This window comes from Sus scrofa, chromosome 12, assembly GCF_000003025.6.
Source record: "Sus scrofa isolate TJ Tabasco breed Duroc chromosome 12, Sscrofa11.1, whole genome shotgun sequence".
NCBI classification, from domain to species: domain Eukaryota; kingdom Metazoa; phylum Chordata; class Mammalia; order Artiodactyla; family Suidae; genus Sus; species Sus scrofa.
In genome coordinates, this window is record NC_010454.4 from 49,348,976 (window position 1) to 49,372,001 (window position 23,026).

Genomic DNA, 23,026 nt, shown 5'->3' on the forward strand with positions numbered 1-23,026 from the left:
ATGCTCCTCAATCTTGTAACTCTTTCTAGCTGCCAGCCCAGTGCTTATCTATTCTTCCTTTTAACAAACTTTGTAGAAACATCTGCTTACCGGATCCCAAAGTAAAAGTACCATATTGATTGTGTGCCCTCTTTACAGTAACCAACTGCCTACCCCTCATGTAATAGATGAATTCCAAGTTCTTTATCATGGAGAAAATCTCAGAGCATTCATTCATGAGAGGACTACTTCAGGCAAAATTTAGTTTCTATCTTTACTAAGCGCGCAGGATAAAAGCAGGAATAAATCAGTCTGGAAAGACAAGTTTGGTTAATAGTGTGGCAAATGGAGGCTTTTGAACCAAAACAAGAATTTTGTTTTTTTTGTTCATTAGGAACTAAGAATCACCATCCCTGCTCGCTAAGAAAGTGGGCTTGTGCAAGTGCACATGGGCGTACACACACACACACACACACACGTGTGTGCACACACACATGCATCTCTCTCTCCCCACCTTGTAGCCATCATATCTTGGTAACTTGGGTCTGCAGCCAAGATTTGAGTCCTAGGTTTGCCAACCTCTCTGTGTGATTGCAGGTAATTCAGTCACCGTTTTTTCATTTGGTGAAAAGACCAAAGAATCCTACCTACCTCTTGAGGATGTGGTGGGGTTAAGGGAGGTGATGTATGTGTGCCAGTTGCCAGCCCTTCATCCCTTGATGTTGCTAAAGAGTTTCTGCTCTAACATTCACAGCAACTACCTGGAGAGCAGCTCAGATGCTGCCCCCCAAATGGTCCTGATCCTATTCCCTTCACTCTTCTTCCATGAAGAGGGAGTTTACAGGCAGCTGGTCCAGCATCCGCTGGCATCCATTTTTGGAGGCAAGCAGAGAATGTGCCAGGGGTAGTCCTGGAGAGCGAGTCTCTGGTCCTGTGTTTCTGAAGCAGAAGAGAGACAGGACTGGAATAGCTTAGGAAGAAGAACCCTGAGACTCCCAACCGCAGAACAGAAGGGGCAGAAGGAGCTGTCCTGGTTAGGACCTGAAGATCAGGACTCTAGCTTTCCCCTCAAGGAAGCAAGATGGGTCGTAAGAGAGATCTAATCATGATGTGTTCACCAGATTATAAGGTCCTGAAAAGTGACTCTCCCACATCTTCATTCAGGCCAGAATCCACCTAATTGTTGAGCTGTTAACACCCTTGTATAACTATGCCCTGAGGGAGGCAGTGGCTCTCAAGAATGATATTTCCCAGAGTTCTCTTCTAGGAGGAAGGATAGGCAGGATGGTTGTAGGGAGAGTATGTCTCTAGGGTCCAAGCCCTGGGCCGGCCTATTGTAAATGCTTTGTTGGCATATGGACCCTTCTCCTCTGCTGTTTTAGCACCAACTTAGAACCTCCCCTGGGGATCCAAGAATGTGGTACCAGTAAGCTATTGGTCATTCTATCAGGCTACGCAGAAGCTTTTTGATGTGAAATGTGCAAAGCAAAGGAACTGTAGTTCATCGTTCCTCTAGGATTTGACTTGAGTCGGGTTTGGGTGGTAGTTAGGCCTTCTTTGTCTACCATGCTGACGGGAGGTCTCACCTGTTTTTAGATTCATAGGGATGGCATGGGCCTAGAGGTTATCCAGTCCATTTCATGTGTGTACCACCTTTATACCTGCCCTGATGAATGGTCATTATCCTATGGCTTAGCACCTCCTGTGGCAGAGAGGTCACTCTGACTCTGTAGTGGGCCATGGTGAGGACTCTGAGTTCTGGCTGGATTTGACTCCAGGCTCCTCCACTCACTGCCTATAACTGACCTGGGACAGTTCTGGGACATAATTCCTCGTCTTTCAAATGGGAGTAATACTAATATCCTCATAAAGTTGTTGTGCGGATCAAATGCTTTAATATCTGGCAAATCCTTATAGCAGAGCCTAGCACATAGTTAGCACTAAAAGTCAATGCCAACTGTAACTGGTATCTCATTAACTCCTATTCCACTCATGTATTTGTTAGAACCACTCCAAAATCTATCAGACTATGTGCACATGGGAAATGATAAAACAGCATTTAATTACTTTTTCCTCTACCCAAGTTTCAAGTCACACCATTCGTTTGCTCTATTGTTACCTGCCCTGTGTTCAGATCCACAACACATATGTTAGTCCCGGCTGCGTCCAGCCCTGCAGGGAGAGCGTGATACAACAAAGCACATGACTCCTTTGCATCTAGAAAGTGGGGGACCAGGAGGCACTCTGTTCTGCAGAACAACGTCCCTAGGCTTTAGTCCACATGGCTTGTATTAGGGAAGGTGACACAGGTGAATGAGCAAAATCAGGTTCAGGCAATGATAAAGCTCTCTCTTCATGGTTGTGCTTTTGCACGTGTGCCAAATTTGTTGACTGCATCGTTCAGCAGTTTCAGTGGTGTCCAACATCTCCCATGTTTGTATGTATTTGTTGCATAAGAACTGTCTTAGTAAATTTTGATTGCAGAGCATTCATCTGGTGTCTGTGGATCAATCCAGTTCTGCAGACCATGTCCGCAGCAGGTCTCCAAGTTGAACAGTCACACTCAGGGGATGGGGCGGCAGGGTCTGTCTCCATCTTCCTGGGAACCTATTATTCCAGCCTTTGGTTATAGGGATGGGGCAACGGTGCTCTCTTCTGTAGCTACTTCCTGCTGGCTGGGGTGACGAGTACTGGGTGGCTGGACATGGTAGGTTCCTACTGTAGAGACTGGGAAAAAAAGAAAAATAAGGTTAAACAGAGGTTTGGAATGTAGGTTGGTAACTGGTACTGTTGAAGGAGGAGTGTCGTTTTATCCAAGTAGGTCTTAATGATTGATGTGCTATTAAGACATAACAGGAGTTGGATATGGCATTAAGACATAGCTATCGGTCCGTATACATGTTGTCTCCTTTCTGTTGTTATAAGAGGGGCACTTGAAAATGTAAGGTTGCAGCTGCCAGCTGATGCTGATACTACTTTGAGAACAGCTGGTGGCATCAAATCTGACAGGGTACATAAAGCTTAAAGTTCTTGGAGTTCCCATCATGGCTCAGTGGTTAACAAATCCGACTAGGAACCATGAGGTTGGGGGTTTGATTCCCTGGCCTCGCCCAGTGGGTTAAGGATCCGGCATTGCCATGAGCTGTGATGTACATCAGAGTTGCGGCTTGGATCCCCTGTTGCTGTGGCTGTGGTGTACAATGGTGGCTACAGCTCCGATTCGACCCCTAGCCTGGGAACCTCCATATGCCGCAGGAGCAGCTCTAGAAATGGCAAAAAGTCAAAAAAAAAAAAAAAAAGCTTAAAGTTCTTAGCACTACAAAGACTTGTCTAAAATTACTCCCATACTATTTTCTCATATGACCTTGGATGTCTGACCCACAACTATTCTATTCTGCCTTTTTCCTCTGCTAGCCAATGCAGATGCCACTGCAAATGATTTCGGTTTTTCTGGATATGAAAAGATATACGAATTTGGGTCCAGAAAAATCCTTACCTGAAATCTAACTCTCTGGAGGCCTGTCCTGTCGGTTTTCCCAGAGCACCGAGTGCCTCCCTCCTGATTGTCACGCTGGGCCCTGTTCAGGGGGTGCTGCGGGGCGGCAGCTGCAGTGGCTCACGTTTTCCTCCATGCAGAGGCTGATGGTAAGAGCCAAACTTCAGTTCACAGTGTTTCCTCATGGTCACAAGCTCAACCATAGTTTTGAGAGGCATTTCGTGACCATTTCGTCCCACGGAGCTAGGAATGAACATTCCTAGATCTGGCAAAGATTTTGCTGACGGGCAACTCCATATGCCGTGACTGGATGAGGCCTTAGTAACAGTTGCCAAAAAGTCTCTGGACCACCTACCTTCCTAGTCTGTTATGGTCCAGGAAAATATCCCCCCCTTGTTGCATTTTCCCATATCTAGAAATCCCTGATGTCATAGGGAACTGTATACCATTTTATCAGAGATTTCAGTTACAGATTTGGCAACGCAAGAAATAGCAGTTTTGTGAAAACAGTTAATACAAATGTAGATAGCAGTATTAGTAAAGTCATAAACGAAAATGTAAGTTAAGAGCTTTCACCCTGTTCAGCTGGCTTAGTCGTTTCTTATCTTTAAAGGAAATGATATACTGGCTTTGTCCATTCGGCCTAATTTCCTAGTGTTACTAGGCTGGTTTTTCCTAAATGGCTTAATTGTTCCCAACATCAAGGAGGCTTTAGAGTCAAATTAATAGAGCCTGGCATCCCCTGGCTGAAGTCTCACCTGTTGCTAATTGACCTTGAGTAACATTAAAAGAAAACATATTTATGGAGTTCCCCTCGTGGCTCAGTGGTTAACGAATCCGCCTAGGAACCATGAGGTTGCGGGTTCAATCCCTGGCCTTGCCCAGTGGTTTAGGGATCAGGCATTTCCGTGAGCTGTGGTGTAGGTTGTAGACGCAGCTCCGATCCTGCATTGCTGTGGCTGTGGCGTAGGCTGGTGGCTACAGCTCTGATTAGACCCCTAGGCTGGGAACCTCCATATGCCTCAGAAAGCGGCCCTAGAAATGGCAAAAAAAAAAAAAAGAAAAAAAAAAAAACCATATTGATGGCCTGGGTCAGAGCAGGATTTTAACTGGCCAGGTGAGGGGATCTCACCTAATACCATCAATAAGAGCTTTGGAAGGGAGAAACCCATCAGGGTAAATCAGACGTAAACAAATAACCATATGAGGCAGGTGTGGCGATCTAGGGAGAGTGATTTACTTCTATGTTGGCTTCTTTTGGTCCATGCATTGGGGTTTTTCTCATTAGAGCCTTGTTTTAGGGTGAGTTTGAAGTCAGCCATTCTGTCTATACCCCAGTCCAATGTAGAGGCCCTTCTCAAGTGAGACATATAAATTTAAGAGGTAATTTTCTTCACTTTCCTTGTGCATGTGGCACTTAGAAATTCCTGATAAGAAACCTTTTAGGCTGGAGACAACCCCTTAAATGATGCTTTTCCAGACTGTGTATATAGTCCCCTGGTTATCCTGGGACATCTGATATTTGCCCAGAGACAGATTACAGCAATCAGCTTCAGAAAAAGCTTCGATTATTGTTCTTAATACCTCAAAGGTTATAATGAGGTAACAGTGGCAAAGAACTATTTGGGAGGTGAGTTTTAGACAGTCATCTCAATACACAAACCTAGAATATGAGTCAAAACAGTCTTTTTCTTTAAAACTACCCTCATTTTCACCAAACATAGCCAAATTAGGACTGTAGAAAGTCTCCCCCAAATGGAAAACACACTACTTCTTTTTCATTATTGGGATTTCCAGGGAGCCGGGAGGAGCCAAGCAGCTGTCTTAGATTTCCCACAGCCCTGACTTCAGAAAACCTTGTAACAGAGACCGAATCCAAATTCAAGTTTTGCACGAGCTTACTTTTAAAACTAGTTTACTGAAATTTTAACCTTAGTCCTGACCATGCCCCAAATTCTTCTCATTGTCCACGTCCCACAAACCTTCCATCACTTCTTGTATCCATATTATTCTGCCCCCATCTTTCCCTTCAAAATAACAAGCTATAAGACAGATGGACTTTCTTTTCTCTTAATAAAATGCCATTACCTTCCTCCATTCAACCTAGGTACAATAAGGTATTATACGTAATGTTGGTAACGCTGAAGACATGTCTATATTAGATCAACACACTTTCATCTTAAGGTCTCACAATGAATATCGAATTTTTCCCCAGCTCACGTGAACCAAAAATTAATTGACTTTAGGTATTTTGAGAAGTTATGTAAGCACTTAATTTCCTTCAAGCCAACTAAGTAGAGGTCTTTTATGAATTCATATTGGCAATGCCATATATGCACGATACACCCAACGACCCATACAAACAAGCAAAACAGAGACCTCCTATTTCCCATTTCAAAGGTTTAGCCACAAATAAGGTACAACTGTGTAAAATAGTCAGTTCCATGAGATGCTGGATTCATATTTATGTTCCTGCAAGGGTTCCAAATTGTGCCTTTCTACACCCCACGTGGATTAAACAGAAACGGAGAGAGAGGCCCTAGACTGATGGGCGCACTTTAAATTTGCTCCGACATGATGCCAACATTCTGGGCGCACAGTACCTTCACCTGGAAACCAAGGATCATACTGAACCATGGCTTAAACAACTCCTCTATCTTAGACTCTGTTCCCCAGGCCCCTGACGGTTTTGTCCTGCATTTAAGTAACTGAATATAATGTTGACTTTCTTGTGATGGATTCTTCCCCATTGTTATCCTGGTTTAAAGTTTCTACTTGCCGCTCACGGTCATGACTCCATGGAGTGCAAGGCTACCGTTTCCACCGTCTGTAGTTTCACCTCTTCCTGCTCATGGCGACCTTCTCTTCCAGCCCCACGTTGAGCGCCACTCTGCTGTGTCCAGCACTGCAGGGCAATGGGGAATCCTGGAAGAGGGAGGGCGAAGTAGAACAAAGCACACAAGACTCTTTTGCATGTAGGAAGTGGGGGGCCAGAAGGCACTCTGTTCTGCAGAACAAAGGCCCTAGGCTTTAGCCCACATGACTTTAATTAGGGAAGGTGATGTAGATTAATGAGCAAAATCAGGTGCAGGTCATGCTAAAGCTCTCTCTTCGTGGTTGTGCTTTTGCCCATGCGCCCAATGTGTTTACTGCATCGTTCAGCAGCTTCAATGGTCTCCAGCAAGGGTCCAGGACCTGGGCTCCCCAGACAAAGGTAAGGTGACATCTTACTTCTGATTTTATTTACCTGAGGCCTCTCTCTTTTTTCTTGATGAATCTGGCTAAATGTTTATCAGTTTTGTTGAGCTTTTCAAAGAATCGGGTTAGTTTCCTTGACCTTTCATATTGTTTTTAAAGTCTCTGTTTATTTCGGTCCTGATCTTTATGATTTTCAGTTTTACATGAACTTTTGGATTGTTTCTTCTTCTTTATCTAGTTGCTTTAGTTGGAAGATTTGATTGTTTATTTGAAATGTTTAAATGTGTGTCCTGAGGTAGGCCTGTATCATTATAAGCTTCCCTCTTAGAATGCTTTTGCTGCCTGCCGTAGATGTTGGCATGTTGTATCCATTTTCATTGGTCTCAAGGTATTTTTTGATTTTCTCTTTGAGTTCTCTGTTGACCCATTGCTTGTTTAATAGTATGTGTTTAGTATTTGTGGGTTTTTTTTCAGCTTCATTCTTATAGTTGATTTCTGGCTTCATCATGTTGTGATCAGAAGTGATGCTTGACATGCTTCCAGTATTGTTAAAGTTATTGAGACTTGCATTGTGGCCTAACATGGGATCCATCCTGGAGACTATTGCATGTGCATTTGAGAAGAATGTATATTCTGATGCTTTTGGAAAGTAGATATGCTCTGCTGCTTTTGGATTGAATCTATTGTATATATCTATTAAATCTGTCTGCTCTCTGAGTTCCCATTGTGGCACAGCCGAAATGAATCCGACTGGGAAGCATGAGGTTGCAGGTTCGATCCCTGGCCTTGCTCAGTGGGTTAATGATCCAGCATTGCCATGAGCTGTGGTATAGTTTGCAGATGTTGCTTGGGTCTGGCATTGCTGTAGCTGTGGTGTAGGCTGGCAGCTCCAGCTCCAATTTGACCCCTAGCCTGGGAATCTCCATATGCTGTGGGTGCAGCCCTATAAAGCACAAAATAAATAAATAAAATAAAATAAAAAGGGATAGTTTGGGGGGTTGTGATTAGCATATGCACACTGTGGTATATGGAATGACTGGCCAACAGGGACCTGCTGTATAGCACAAGGAACCCTGCCCAATATTCTGTGACAATTTGTGTGGGAAAAGAATCTGAAAAAGAATGGATGCATGTACATGTCAAATTGAAGCACTTTGTTGTGCAGCAGAAATTATCACAACATGTAAATCAACTATAAAAACTTTTAAAAATGTAACAAGGGGCACAGTTCTGGAGTTGCCACTGTGGCACAGCACGTTAAGGATCTGGCATTATCACAGCTGTGGCATAGGTTGCAAGTGTGGGTAAGATTTGATCCCCGGCCTGGGATGTGGTCCGGGTTGGCCATTTTAAGACAACTTCATGTATATTCTAAGACGGAGCTTTTCCTTTCTAGCTTTTCTTTTCTTTTTCTTTTCTGAAAGAAGAGCAAGGCAAGCACTGGCCACAGAGATGGTGGGGTGGGGCTATGATGGGTCTCAACTCTGATGACACGTGTAGCAGCTGCACTTAGAGGAACAAGTGCAGAGTCAGAGACCCACTCTGGGAAGGGAAACCACTGGTGACCCAGGAGATGACTTTCATCAGGCATCTGCAGTAGAGCCACAAGCGTGTTCAGAGTGTGGAGTTTTCTAGCACCCACTGCCCCCGGTGCCCCTCAGTCCGCAATGTCTTCCCACTGAAAGCTCACAGACCATTGTGTCCCAATAGTTATCCCTCTCTCCATCCCTCCACCAAGCTTATAGTGACCTTCTCATAAAAGTTCTGAGAAAAAAATCTACCCAAGTGAGAATGACTTCATACATTTTCTACTGGCTCAAGAGGTGATTTCCTTCACACAAACTATCCTAATTTAGCAGAGGCTTTTTGTGGCTTCAGTAAAGTGCCATTTCAGACATCGTTGACCAAAGGAGATCATTTTGGACGGATGGGGTAGCTCTCTAGATCAGCGCAAGAGCCAGGCAGATAATAACATTTCTGAAAGGAAATCCCAGAGCTACGAGACCACTTCCTTCCCCTTTCTCAGCAGATGCTCCTGAGGGGACGTAAAGGGCATGGAATAATTACTAAGCTCCAAGCTCCCACAGAGGGCTCATTTGGAGGCTACCTGGGAAATAGAGAAATAGCACAAGTTCCCTTACAGCCCAGGGCTGAGAACCCTAAGGTTATGCCAGAGGTCCTGATGCTGATGAACAGAAACATCCCCATCACCAACCCGGCAGCAGAGGCAGGCATCCTGGACCTGAGCCTGTTAGTATGTTCATTGTTGCACATAGGAATAGCCTTTGAGCGCTTGAGAAGGGTTTTATTTTAATTTCCAGTGTTGTAGCACATTGAGGAAGGGGCAGTAGGTCATCAGGGTAGATCTCGGGCAGGAAGGTAAGCTCCGCAGCTGGGGTAGAACACAAGCACCAACACAGCCCAGTGTGTGTTTGTACAACAGCTAGCACAGACCAGGCTATCCTAGTGCAGTGAGGGTTATGAAGATAAATAAGGCATACTCTCCATCTGTGAAATGTCAAAGTCAAGTAGGAAGGAAAAGCCCTAGAACTGGTTAAGAAAAGTATAATGAAATCTTGACCTTGTACTGTTTGGGAGGAAGGATGATGTAAACCCAAAGTGTTTTTGACCAGAAGACAAGAGGTCCCCTAGGAAGTTTATGGGAGCCACCAAATTGAGGGGAGCGTGCACAGAAAATAGGTGGTGGGGGAGAGCAGGTAAGAGAGGGTCTCTGCAGGCTTGATGAGTCCAGAACGGCTCTACAAACAAGGACAGCAGGGGTATTTAGAGCCAGCCTCTCTGGACAGGGCGAATGGACTGGTGAGAGAAGTTTCTTTGACACACTGAAAATCCCAGAGCGAATCCTTTAGGATGACTACGGATTTAATATTCTAGCCCCCACAGGGAGACTCAGAAAGTCAGGCACTCTAAAAAAAAGGGGGAGAGTCTGTTTTACAGCCAGTACAAGGTTCTGGACCTCTTGAATATAGTGTCAGTGGATAGCACCCCTCCTTCCATCCACCCATGAATTCAGGGGAGCTATGTTTTTGCTTCCCTCATGTTTATGGAACTCAGTTTTCTAAAGGTAAAATGGAGTTGAATTATGCATCTTCCTGTGTTCACACCTTCATGCACTGGTATCTATTTCTTGGACATCTCTTTGGAGCCAGGCATTATCTTAGGCACGGGGGAATCACATGATGAGCAGAACACACAAGGACCCTGACTTCTTGCAGGTTTCATTCTGGTGCTGAAGCTGGACTTAATGAAGTAGGTATAATCAGTTATAGCGGTATTGAAAGAAGGGCAGTGAAGGTTGATACTGGAACCCCCAGCAGGATGCAGAAAGCTTGAGAAGTTCTGTTAGGGACATTTGTGCTGGAACCTCAGGGAGGAGCAGGACTTGTTGGGAGGTAGTGCTAGAGAGAATGTTCCAGGCAGAAGGAAGAATAGCTGAGAACAACCAGAGATGAGGACTAGGGAGTGGAGTTGAGGGGAACCTGTGTGTTCAGGAAGCTGATGAATATCATAGTTGATGCTAGCAAAGCAGGCAGTGTTGGATTGATGGGCGTGTTGAATGGACAGGTCCCAGAGAGACAGTCAAGGTCAGGCAGGCACTGATGGAGGAACTCAGAGCACCCAGGATGGCATCTGCTGGCCATCAGAGGGAGAGCCCTGGGTCCAAATGGACTGCTAGTTGGCCAGTCGGAAGCTATGTAAGCCCAAATGTCAGCTCTGCCTCCCTTGCTCCCTTCTAAAGCACAGGCCACAGTGCCTGGAAGTAAGAGTCACAAGAGAAAAGAGCAGATGCAGATTCTGCTATTTATCCGTGTGAGACTTTTGGGGCACCTCATTCTTTGAGCCACAGCTTCTGCATGAGCACAGGATGACAGCAGCGTCTGCTTCCAGTGGCTCTGGAGGGCATTTAAGGTGTTCCCGAGTTACGGCTTCTGGTCGGACCACCTGAATGCAAGTTCCCTTCCTTTCACACTGTCTCCCCACCAACCTCCTTCCCCTTCTCCTCCACAGGGAGGCGCTGGCAGGAACCTCCTCTGCTGTTTGACTTTGTAGGAGATGCTCTTTATTGGGGGAATATCTTGCTTTGAGCCTGTCCTCGGGTCCAGCAGAGCCAGGCCTGCAGCCCAGTGTCCAAGTCCTGTCCTGTCCAGGTGAAGGGGCACACCCTCAGAGGTCCCTGCATCCTGCTGTGTGTCAGGCCCTCCTCTTGCTGGCCACTCAAGGCATTGCTCACCCCTCTCCCCTTCTCTGCTCCTGTGTGTTGCTGTGGGGACATATTGCTGACAGATCTGCTAGGTTGTACTTTTGATAGCAGGTTTTGTCTCCCTTTCCTAAAGGAGGATTATTCACTGTCATTCTTCGCTCCCATGTCACTTGCCCTGCCTCCCCGTGGTAGGTTATAGCTCTGCATCCCTCTGCTGTCTGGTTGGCCATGAAGCTGAGTGGATATGATGTGTGCCAGTTGCACACAAAAGCTTTACGAACCATTGTGCATTTCCATAAGCTCTCTTGCTCTTTTCTTTTTCCTTAAGTGTCCCAAATGTGGGCTGCTTCTTCAGCCTGGGTCCCAGAATGAAGAAGAAGCATGAAGCAGTCCTAATCAGAGCCACATAAAACTTTGAGTTGCCATGCAACGTAAGCGAGGAAATAAATCTTTGTTTTTGTGAGCCACTGAGATTTGCAGGTAGTTGCACCATGGTATGACCAAGAAAAGAATGATTACCACATTTTCTTCCTGAGTCTTTTTGAAAATGATTTTTAATTTTTTTTTCATCATAGCTGGTTTACAGTGTTCTGTCAGTTTTGTACTGTACAGCATGGTGACCTGGTCACACATACATGTATACATTCTATTGTCTCACATTATCATGCTCCATCATGAGTGACTAGATATAGTTCCCAGTGCTCTACAGCGGGATCCCATGGCTTATCCACTCCAAAGCCATAGTTTGCATCTATTAACCCCAGATTCCCGGTCCATCCCACTCCCTCCCCGTCCCCCTTGGCAACCACAGGCCTGCTCTCCAAGTTCATGATTTTCTTTTCTGTGGAAAAGAAAAGCTTTTGATTCTTATGTTAGCAATATGCCATAGTTCCTGACATGTAGCATTATTATTATTATTTTCGAAGCATTCCGAAATTTGGGTTTTTAGTTCTTCTTTGGACCCTAGAGTTATTTGGTAGAGATAATTCAGCTATTTCCCGGTTGAAAGGCCATTTTTTCCCTGAGATTGTTCTGCTTTTATTGCCTCCTTTTCAGAGGTCATTAGTTGAATTATGGCTGCTTTTTGTCATTTATTGAAATTTTCTTTGTGGCTTCATATGGTGTCTTTTCTTCCCTATATGTTCTTGAAAAGTGCATGAAAGTGCTTGAAAGTGACGTGTGTTTATTACTACTATTGGAACACGGTGATGTGTGTGTGTGTGTGTGTATACACATACATATATTCACATGTCTTACTATTTTGTTTGGAAGTATCTATCCTTATTTACTTTTTTCTGTTTTTCATTTTTTAAAAGTTTTATTGAAGTGTAGTTGATGTACACTGTTGTGATAATTTCTGCTGTACTTACTTACTTTTTAACCACTTGCTCTGCCTTAGACTTTAGAGAAGGTTTTTGTCTCTTTTTATTAAAGAGTTTGTATTTCTTGTATCTTCTATAGTTTCCACTTCAAGAAAATATCTGCTGTGTATTTAGTGCTTAGATATTAAAGATAGTATACTTTTAATGATTTCATTGTGAATGTAGGCTTTATTATTCTAAAGTAATCTGCATACTGTTTAATGGTTTTGGTCCTGATTCCTGCCTTGTTTGAGAAAAAGATCCATTCTTTTTTTTACATTAGCCCCCAGAGTTTACTCACCATTTTCAACTTTTCTGAATTGCTTTACTTTAGCTGTTTCTCTTATGTACAGAGTAGAATTGGGTTTTGCTTGGTGAGTCGAGTTAGAGTTTTTCTTTTAAAAGGTGCATTGAGGAGTTCCCGTCGTGGCGCAGTGGTTAACAAATCTGACTAGGAACCATGAGGTTGCGGGTTTGGTCCCTGCCCTTGCTCAGTGGGTTAGGGACCGGTGTTGCCGTGAGCTGTGGTGTAGGTCGCAGACGCGGCTCGGATCCCACGTTGCTGTGGCTGTGGTGTAGGCTGGCAGCTACAGCTCCAATTAGACCTCTAGCCTGGGAACCTCCATATGCCACAGGTGCGGCCCTAGAAAAGAAAAAAAAAAAAAATAGGTGCATTGAGCTCTTTTATTCACGTGACTGATATGTTTGAAATAGGTCTGCCGTATGATTTTACCTGTCATATTACTTTATGACCTTCAGCATGTAGTCTGTTTCCTGTCTTTCCCTCTCACCGTGGAATGTTTTTCATTATGCTACTACCCAAATATAACATATCCCCCGTGTTTCCTCCCTTTAGACCATATCTTTGCCCCTTGGTGTAAACTGCAATGAAGTTACTTTGTAACATTTATTCTCCTTTTCCACCATCCAATACTGTTTTATTAATAGTATTATCTTTTAGTTTTTCTTTATTCTCCTGAATAAACTTAAACATCTACTTGATAGATCTGCTTATATATTTTATTTCTTTTCTCGGAACAGTTCCTCAAAGAAAATCGGAAACTTATTATACTTTCTACTTTTTTCCTTCTTCCATTTCTTGGTGAGTTATTTCCATGTTATTAGAGATATTAATTTATGTAATATTTTGTCACCTTTAGCCACATATTCTGGTATGTGTGTGTGTGTATGTATATATATATATTTTTTTTTTACTAGTCTTTTTGTTGATGTTACTTCAACCCTTTCTTGATTATCCAAAACTCATATTGTAGTAGTTTCCACAGGAAGGGCTTATGGGAACAACATTCCTGGAGTTTCCTTATGTTTTAAACTCTGCTCATAACCCTTATATCCAAAGTACAGATTGGCTGCCATAAAATCCTTGAAGTCCCTATATATCTTTGAGTTTCTTAGAATGCTCTTTTATTCCTTTATGGCATTAAATGTTGCTGTCCAATTGATGCCAACTGATTTTTCCCCCTTATCAGTTCCTTGACTTTTTGGATAGGGGAGGAGCAGCTGGTTGCCAGAGGATTCTTTTTTTATTTTAAAGGTTTAATAGGGAGTTCCCGTCATGGCGCAGTGGTTATCGAATCCAACTAGGAACCATGAGGTTGCGGGTTCGGTCCCTGCCCTTGCTCAGTGGGTTAAACGATCCGGCGTTGCCGTGAGCTATGGTGTAGGTTGCAGACGCGGCTCAGATCCCGCGTTGCTGTGGCTCTAGCGTAGGCCGGTGGCTACAGCTCCGATTGGACCCCTAGCCTGGGAACCTCCATATGCCGCAGGAGCGGCCCAAGAAATAGCAACAACAACAACAACAACAACAAAAAAGACAAAAAAATATATATAAATAAATAAAGGTTTAATAATTTTACCAAAGTATGTTTTGGAGGTAACTGTTTTGTATCAATTTTCCCAAGTATAAGGTACGTCTCTTCAGCATATAGAGTAAGGTCTCCTTTTATTCAGGGAAGTTTATTTAAATGCGGGGGTTTTTTGTTTGTTTGTTTTTTGTTTTGCTTTTGAGGGCCACACCTGCAGCACATGGAGGTTCCCAGGCTAGGGGGTCTCATCGGAGCTGCAGCTCCCAGCCTACCCCTCAGCCAGAGCCACATCAGATCCGAGCCACCTCTGCAACCTACACCATAGCTCAGCTCAGGGCAATGCCAGATCCTTAACCCACTGAATGAGGCCAGGGATTGATTCTGCAACCTCATGGTTCCTAGTTGGATTTGTTTCCACTGCGCCACGATGGGAACTCCTTGAATTTGTAAACTTAAATATTTCTTCTATTCCAATGTTTCGTTTACTTCTATGGAGACTCTGCTTGTAATGTACTGAATATCCTTTTTTTTAGTTTTCTATAACTGCCACTTTCTAACTCTTTTATCTCATTTAAACTTTTTGTTTCTTTTGGAGTTCCCGTCGTGGCTCAGTGCCTAACGAATCCGACTAGGAACCATGAGGTTGCAGGTTCGATCCCTGGCCTCACTCAGTGGGTTAAGGATCGGGCGTTACCGTGAACTGTGGTGTATGTTGCTGCCGCAGCTCAGATCTGGCGTTGCTGTGGCTGTGGTGTAGGCCAGCGGCTACAGCTCCAATTAGATCCCTGGCTTGGGAACCTCCATATGCCATAGGTGCAGCCCTAGAAAAGACAAAAAACAAAAACAAAATTTTGTTTCTTTTACTTTTAAAATTGCTGTCTTTTACATTCTTTATAATGATTTCTAGATTGTTCATTCTCCTTTGAATTCTTTGCAATTGCATTTTCATTGAAGAAGTAACTTGTTCTTCAGTTTCTTTCCAGAGTTTTCTCAGGTCTTATTTCACATCTTCCTGTAGTCAATTTCTTCCCTGAATTTCTTTATTTCTCTTTTGTAATAGTCTTTCATAAATCTTAACTGTTCAATTCAATTAAAAAAATTCTTGATGTATTGTGCAGGGATTTTTCTCTATAGTGACACTTTCCTAGGGAATTCTCTTCTGATAAAAAGCTTAAGTTTTTTCTTATTTAAAAAAAATCTTTCTGGGGAGTTCCCATCATGGCACAGCAGAAACAAATCCAACTAGGAACCAAGAAGATGTGGGTTCAATCCCTGGCCTCGCTCAGTAGGTTAAGGATCCGGCATTGCCGTGAGCTGTGGTGTAGGTCGCAGATGCAGCTCAGATCCTGCGTTGCTGTGGCTGTGGTATAAGCCAACAGCTGTAGCTCTGATTTGACCCCTAGCCTGGGAACCTCCATATGCCGCAGGTGTGGCCCCAGAAAAGACCAAAAAAAAAAAAGACAATAAAAATTAAAAAAATTAAAAACAATTTTGCATTCAAGTAACTATTACTGCTACTGAGGGGAGACAAAATAGATTTTAAAAATCTGTGGGTAATACAGGGACATGAGAATATTCAAGTGGGAATTGAACAAAATTGAATTTGTTGAGAGGAAAAAAATCATAAAAATTCTGTAGACAAAATACTGTAAAAGTTTGGTGCAGGGACAACATTTTTTTATATGGTAGAACTGATGAAATTGTATGTAGTAGGTGCCATTGGTGTGGAAATGTGTGAAGTTCTACCAGTCAGAAAGAAAACTCCCCCATACTGAATTGCCTCTCTCATTAGGGGAACACAGACTCCCTATTCCCAGTGTTTCTTTCCATACAAAGTCCTCTTCCATTAGACCAGCAGCCATGATTTATCTAGTGACTTATCTGATTGCTGAATTTGGGGCCTCAGCTTCTCCCTTCTCATCAGAAATCTGATTACTTTCAGGAAAGACCCATTTAGCTCTGTTCTTCCCAGTTTTTTTTTTTTTACTTGAATATATACTTTTTATTTTTATTTTTTCATTGTAGCTGGTTTACAGTGTTCTGTCAGTTTTCTACTGTACAGCATGGTGACCCAGTTACACATAACTGTATCAATTCTTTTTATGTTTTATAGGACAGGCGCTTCCCCCGTGGGAGAGTCCCATCATTGTCCAGCAAAGCCTATGAGAGGGGAAATAGATTTCTTTTTGGAAGTGTATTAAAATGCTCACTTAGTGAACACAGCCAAGATTCATTCCCCACCTAGTCTTTTTCAGTTAACGATGGTAATTTTTCTCCCTCAATCTGACTGATCGACTCCATGTCTAACCCTCAGTTGGTTTCACATGTGCAAAAGGAATGGGATTTTCAAATATGGGACCGTCCCAGGCAGTAACATCACTTCCTGCTCAAGCAGCTTTAGTGGTTTTTTATAAGACACAGAATAAAAGTCCAGATCCTTTTCTTTTCTTTTCTTTCCTTTCCAGACGTTCCAACTTTGACCCTCAGGTCCCTTTCCCAGGATTATCTCAGGTTGCAAACCCTCCTCCGCTCAAAGCTCCCGCTCCCCACCTCTGAACCAGACCAAGGCTTCCTATTGCTGTAACTTTGCTCAAGAGTTTGCCTTAATGTGCTGCCCATGTCCATCTGGTGAGATCCTGAACTACATTCACGGCCCAGAAAGCCTTCCTTTCCTGTCTCAGTCTGCTTGGTATCAGAAGTGTGTGTGTGTGTGTGTGTGTGTGTGTGTGTGTGTGTGTGTGTGTGTGTGCGCGCGCGCGCATTCAACCCGGTATTGAGACTCTGGAGACTAGAGATTACAATTTCTTCTTTGTCATTATAGATAACTTGAGTTATTTTACATATCTTTACTCAGTAGCTCTTTGATTATTAAATGGGTTTCTGGCAAAATAGATACCATGAAACTGTGTCTTCAGAATATTGACTTTGAGGCACAATAGATCAGAACAGGTAAAGTCTGGGGTCTGAGAGTGATCTCAAGGCAGCTGAATGGGTGAAGAACCCTGAATCAAAATTTTATAGGATTCTAATAAGGTAGTTATGTCTATCCCATGAGATTGAAATTGTTCTGCAGTTATGAATTATCACTGTCTTATTTGCCTAGCCCTCTGCCAGGTTGAGGGTTGGAATGAAGGAAGGAAGGAAGGGAAAAAAGCTTCTAAACTTTCCTGAGAGTGTAGCTGAAGAAGAAGAAACTACACCTAAATAAATCTGGGACAGAAAGGAGTATAGAGAAATAAACCAAGAAATCTTGTCTAACTTCCTTAAATTGTATCTCCCACACTTCCTAGTCAATTGCATCGAGTAGGGTCCAATAAAAATGCAGTGCGCATAGTATGTGCACAAATAACTTAAGATCATTCTTTTTCATCTCTCGAGTTAAGAGACTGGCACTCTCATCCATCATCTAGAGTGAAACGTGTTTAGATAATGTTAATGGGAACGCACACTCCCTGTTCCGGTGTTTCTCCCCAAGTCTCTTTCTCTGACTTCCTTGCACATGGCAGGAGGGAACCAGAGCAGCGTGTTTGAGTTCCTCCTCTGGGGACTCTCCGAGCAGCCAGCGCAGCAGCACATGCTCTTTCTGCTGTTCCTGTGGATGTATGTGGTCACTGTGGCTGGGAATCTGCTCATTATCCTGGCCATTGTTACCCACACCCATCTCCACACACCCATGTACTTCTTTCTGGCCAGCCTGTCCTGGGCAGACATCCTTTTCACCTCCACCACCGTGCCCAAGGCCCTGGTGAACATCCAGACCCAGAGCAGGTCCATCTCCTATGCAGGGTGTCTGGTTCAGCTCTACTTCTTCTTGACGTTTGGGGACATGGACATATTTCTCCTGGCTGCCATGGCCTATGACCGCCACGTGGCCATCTGCCACCCTCTCCACTACACCATGGTCATGAGCCGCCAACGCTGTATCGTCCTGGTTACCGCCTGCTGGACCCTTACAAGTCTTGTGGCCATGACACACACTTTCCTCATATTCCGACTTTCCTTCTGCTCTAAGAAGATCATTCCAGATTTCTTCTGTGACCTGGGACCCCTGATGAAGTTGTCTTGCTCTGACACGCGGGTCAATGAGCTTGTGCTCCTCTTCTTGGGGGGAGCAGTCATTTTAATCCCCTTTATGCTCATCCTGGCCTCTTACATCCATATCGTTTCAGCCATCTTCAGGGTCCCCTCTGCCCAAGGAAGGTACAAGGCCTTCTCTACCTGTGGATCCCACCTTGCTGTTGTTGCCTTGTTCTTTGGGACTGTGATCAGGGCTTATCTGTGCCCCTCATCCTCGTCCTCCAACGCAGTAGAAGAGGATACAGCAGCTGCTGTCATGTATTCAGTGGTGGCTCCCCTGCTAAACCCTTTCATTTACAGCCTGCGAAACAAGGACATGCAGGGAGCCCTGGGGAGACTTCTGAGGGGCAAAGTCTCCTCATGGGGACAGTGACTTTGCAGAGAAACTGTGCGAATTCTCCATCTCTTCACTGAGGATTGCCACAGAAATTTCTACCTCAGGTGTCTCAATTCTAAGTCTCACATACACCTTATTGCCACTCCCCTCCCCCTGACGCTCCACCATGGGTTTGATATTCTTAGGAAAATCAAGGTTTGGCATCTTTCTTTAAAGTTAGTCTGTTAAGAGTTGTTTCTTTATTCACGTGTTTTACTTGTAAGTTTTCATAAGGAAAAGTATCTTCTATGATGTTCATAATTCTAAAGTCTGTGCAGCCTTTTATTCTAATAATTAAAACTTGATCAGTGAGGTCATGGAAAGTAGGTTAATAATCAAAATATTAGCAAGTAAGGTCAATATTGGATGACAAAGAGTTTACAACTGGAAGGGAACAAGTATATTTTTCCTATAAAAAGAGGAAATTACTGGAGTTCCTGTTGTGGCTCAGTGGTTAACGAATCTGACTAGGAACCATGAGGTTGTGGGTTTGATCCCCGGCGTCGCTCAGTGGGTTAAGGATCCAGCATTGCTGTGGCTGTGGTGTAGGTTGGCAGCTATAGCTCTGATTAGACCCCTAGCCTTGGAATTTTCATATGCCGTGGGTGCGGCCCTAAAAAGACAAAAAAAGAAAAAAAGAGGAGATTACATAAGTACATTATATGAGAGTTATGAATCTAAAATATTGCAATCATTAAAGTTCTCAACATTACAGGGATAACCTACTTTATTTTCAGTGAACAGATTTATGAACAGTTTATAATGAGAAGATAAAATAAATAAACTTAAGGTAAAAATTATGGTAACTTGTATGTAGCTACTTTTTAACCTTCTTCTGTATCTGTTTAAATCATGGCTGATTTTCACCTTCACAGTAAGAGAATCTTGTATTTTCTCAAGGTTCTTTCTCTTGAAAGGGGTGCCCTCTCTGAATGTCTCTCAGAGACCCTGGTCCTGGAGGCCCTCCAAGCAGCAGGTTATTCTTTTCAGAAGCAAAGTAGGGCCCCATCTCTGCTTCCCCCACCCCCAGACATAACTCTTGCATCATTTTCCTGAGTCCACACTTTTGTGCCTCTCTGGAAAGCTCGTTTCCCAACTCTCCAAGTAGCTGACACCCCCTCCTCCATCTGGTCTCAGCTCAAGTATCTCTCAGACCAACCAACCTAAGAAGTTGCCTGCTCCTCCTCCATTATTCTCTATTTCAGATTAGTCTAAAATAGACACACATCAGTTTGTGGTTCTTTTTCCCTTGTCTCTTTGCTTTCAGAAGATCTCTTCTGGACTGTAGGAGAGCAGGCAGTCAGGTCCATCTTGTTCATGGCGACTCCTAGCACCTAACCCAACACCTGCCATCACTAAATTATACAAACAAGGGAGTCCCCCTTGTGGCTCATCAGGTTAAGAACCCGGCCAGTATCCATGAGGATGAGGGTCTGGTCCCTGGCCTCACTCAGTGGGTTAAGGATCCAGCATTGCTACAAGCTGTGGTGTAGGTTGAAGATGCGGCTCAGATCTGGCGTTGCTGTGGCTGTGCTGTAGGCCGGCAGCTGCAGTTCCAATTTGACCCCTAGACTGGAAACTTCCATATGCCACAGGTGTAGCCCTAAAAAGCAAAAATAATATAAAATAAAAAATAAATAAAATGAAAGAAGAAAGGAACAATCATAACTTGCCCAAGCAGCAAGCATAACTGAGGTTTTTTTTGAGAGGTGCTGGAGTTCGGGCCACTTCCAAAAAGGGGTTCACGTTGTAACCAAGTTCAAGGACTTTGGCAGCAGGACAGAGGCCGACTGTCCTTGGGAAGGCTGGGTCATGGCACTGACAACTGTGACCACTTTATAATTTGACCAGTGAAGGGTTTGTTATTGTTAGATTTGAAAAGTAAAGGAACTTGGGGCCTACAACACATCCATAAATTAATCATGGCCCATCCAGTAGTGGAATCAGGCACATGCCTGCAAGAATTCATATTCTCCTCCAGCAGAGTATCTGTGGAATAACTCTGTGCTAAATGAGGACTCCAAAGTGAGATGGTGGTTTTTAGCTATCAACTGAGAGACTAGAGACATTTTGCTTGAAATCTGTTTGGAGGTAGTGAGCTCCCCATCACAGAGGAGATGCAAAGACAAGACCAGGTGTTAACTGGACAGAGATGCTAAAAATACAGTACCTCTATGGAGAGGGTAGGTAGGCTCTGAGTCTGTGGGATAAAAGCTTGGTCAGAGGGAGGACAGACTGAGGGATCTGTAGTTTGGGACACCCAAACTCAGCTTGTTCACCTAAAATAGGGACAGAGGGGGGAGGAAAATGGAGGAGGCACAATGTGAGGAAGGAGAGAGAGAGAGTCTGGCTTATTCCTTGTAAACAAGACTCATTTCCCAAGACCCTTGCTCATTACTCTTGTTCATCTGGAGAAGCTGTCTTGGGATTCCTTCCCTGAGGACTCTCCCAAAACTGATAAATAGGCCTGTCACAGTCTGATTCAGACCCTTCCTTTCTGAACTTGAGCTTCAGGCATCAGTACTCAGGTCTCCCAGCTTCACTGGAGCAGCCTGATGTTCTGTCTTCTCTATTAGGGGACCAAAGATCCAGGTACCAGTTCCCCTGCTTTTTCGTATTTACCCTGTTCCAGCCCTGAGTCCTAGAGTCTTACCTAAGATCTTTTATGTCCTGACTGTGAATTTTCATTAAGGGAGGAGGAAAGTGGAGGCAACAGAACCAGTGAAACCAGCACAGAGCAGTGAAGAAGGTCTGGACCTCCCAGCCTCCCTCCCTCCCTCTGTCTTTCTGTCTCTCTCTCTCTTTCCCTCCCTCCCTCTCTCCTTTTAAAAATATTTCTCCTGCATTTTCTCTCTCATACATGTTTTTGAAAGTCTTCATATACTCAAATCTCTTCAATATTTAAATGTATTTAACAATCCCTCCAATCTTTAATGCACAGTTTTCAAAGTGCTGTCATGTGCTCTGCTGCATATGACTCTTCAGTCTGCGGGAAAGGTTTTATGAGTAAAATGAGGAGGCTCAGAGAGATTGTGTGCTCTCCTCAAGGTCACACAGCTAGGGAGCAACACAAGAGGTACTAACGGCCAGGTTTCCAACACTGTGTTTGGAGCCCTTAGCTAAACCATACCTACATTCGCTCCACTGAGCCACAACACAGAGGGTTTGTGTCTCTAAGACCGTTTTGTCTGATCACTCAAGTGGCCCACTGACCCTTATAGACTCAGAGCACTGTTTCCCAAAAGTTGGATCAAAATCACTGGGGGATTGCTAAAAACGAGTGCGTTCTCAGAACAGACTTACTGAATCATCTCAAGGAAGGGACGGACCTGAACCTCTTAAAATGAGCATTGCAGGTGATTCTGATGCACCCCAAAGTGTGGGGGACACTTTCTTGAGGCCAAGAAAGTGGATGGGCCAGTGTCCTTGAGCGTCCTCTAGCTGTCCCCAGCCCTGTTACCTGCCTTCCTTCCACACTTCTGTCAGGAGGCATCTCAGAGGGCGTTGAACTCCAGGCACCAGGCTGGTTAGGGATGGGGCTCAGCCAGTCCTGAGCACTTTACGTGTATTTTCTCATCCTTCCTCCTGACAATCACACCTCAGGGCAGGTATCACTAGCGTCAGGTAGGGGTAAACTTTAAGTTTCCTATTTTATTGTGTAGGATTAAATTGGATTTTTAACAGTTATTGCAAACTTTCTATATATAAATGAAAAAAATTAACATCATCATTTATGATAGATTCAGAGTACTCCACTGATTTAAAGGATTATATAATTTTTAAAAAACAGGTTTATTGAGATATAAATCAATACCATTAAAACTCACCCACTTAGACCTGTTGTATGGCACAGAGAACTCTGCCCAGTATTCTGCGATAATCTATGTGGGAAAAGAATCTGAGAATGGATATGTGTATAGTATGTGTGGCTGGGTCCCTTTGTTATACAGCAGAAATAATCAAAGCCTTGTAAATTAACTATGCTTCAATAAAATGTAAATAAAAGAAAACAAAGTCACCCACTTAAAGCCTACAATTCAACGGTTTTAATTTATTCACAGAATTGTGCAGCTATCACTGCAATCTAATTGTAGAACATTTTCATCATTAAGAAAACCCATAACTATTCAGTCACTCCCATTTCTCCCCTCCCACAGCTGCTGGAAACCACAAGTCTGCTTTCTGTCTCTATGGATTTGCCTATTCCATAATAAAACAGACTCTAAAGTTGAGTGTTAATATTGTTTTCTACATTTTTGCTATTAATACAGGGCTCTGGTAAACAGCTAATATATATATATATACACATATATATATATGTGTGTGTGTGTGTGTGTATTACCATTATATTCTTAAGATAAATTTCTAGAACTAGAATTTTTTTAATCAAAAGCATATCCTTATTTATTTCCAAAGTCACAAAATGACATTGTTGGGTGTACACTTTTCTATTTGTTGATGGGAAAACACTCAGTAATATGGAGAAAATAT

At 43.5% G+C, this 23,026-nt stretch overlaps 2 protein-coding genes and 1 long non-coding RNA gene across 3 annotated transcripts in view; 2 read left to right on the forward strand and 1 right to left on the reverse strand.

Moving 5' to 3' along the window:
• LOC110256091 lies at nucleotides 2,401-6,342 on the reverse strand. Its single transcript, XR_002337321.1, has 3 exons — nucleotides 6,262-6,342; nucleotides 3,476-3,618; nucleotides 2,401-2,706 (listed from the first exon to the last, which is right to left on the reverse strand). It is a non-coding gene; the product is annotated as an uncharacterized LOC110256091 (long non-coding RNA).
• The window catches only part of LOC100517239 (olfactory receptor 139), a 74,870-nt gene continuing 58,454 nt past the window's right edge, over nucleotides 6,611-23,026 (forward strand). The window contains exon 1 of the mRNA XM_003131855.3: nucleotides 6,611-6,689. The gene's annotated coding sequence lies outside the window, so the exon portion shown is untranslated. The remainder of the gene's footprint in view (nucleotides 6,690-23,026) is intronic.
• On the forward strand, nucleotides 16,870-19,040 carry LOC100514870 (olfactory receptor 1P1-like). Its single transcript, XM_021067668.1, has one exon. It carries the CDS (start codon nucleotides 17,582-17,584, stop codon nucleotides 18,530-18,532), a length of 951 nt encoding a protein of 316 aa, XP_020923327.1. The 5' UTR covers nucleotides 16,870-17,581; the 3' UTR covers nucleotides 18,533-19,040.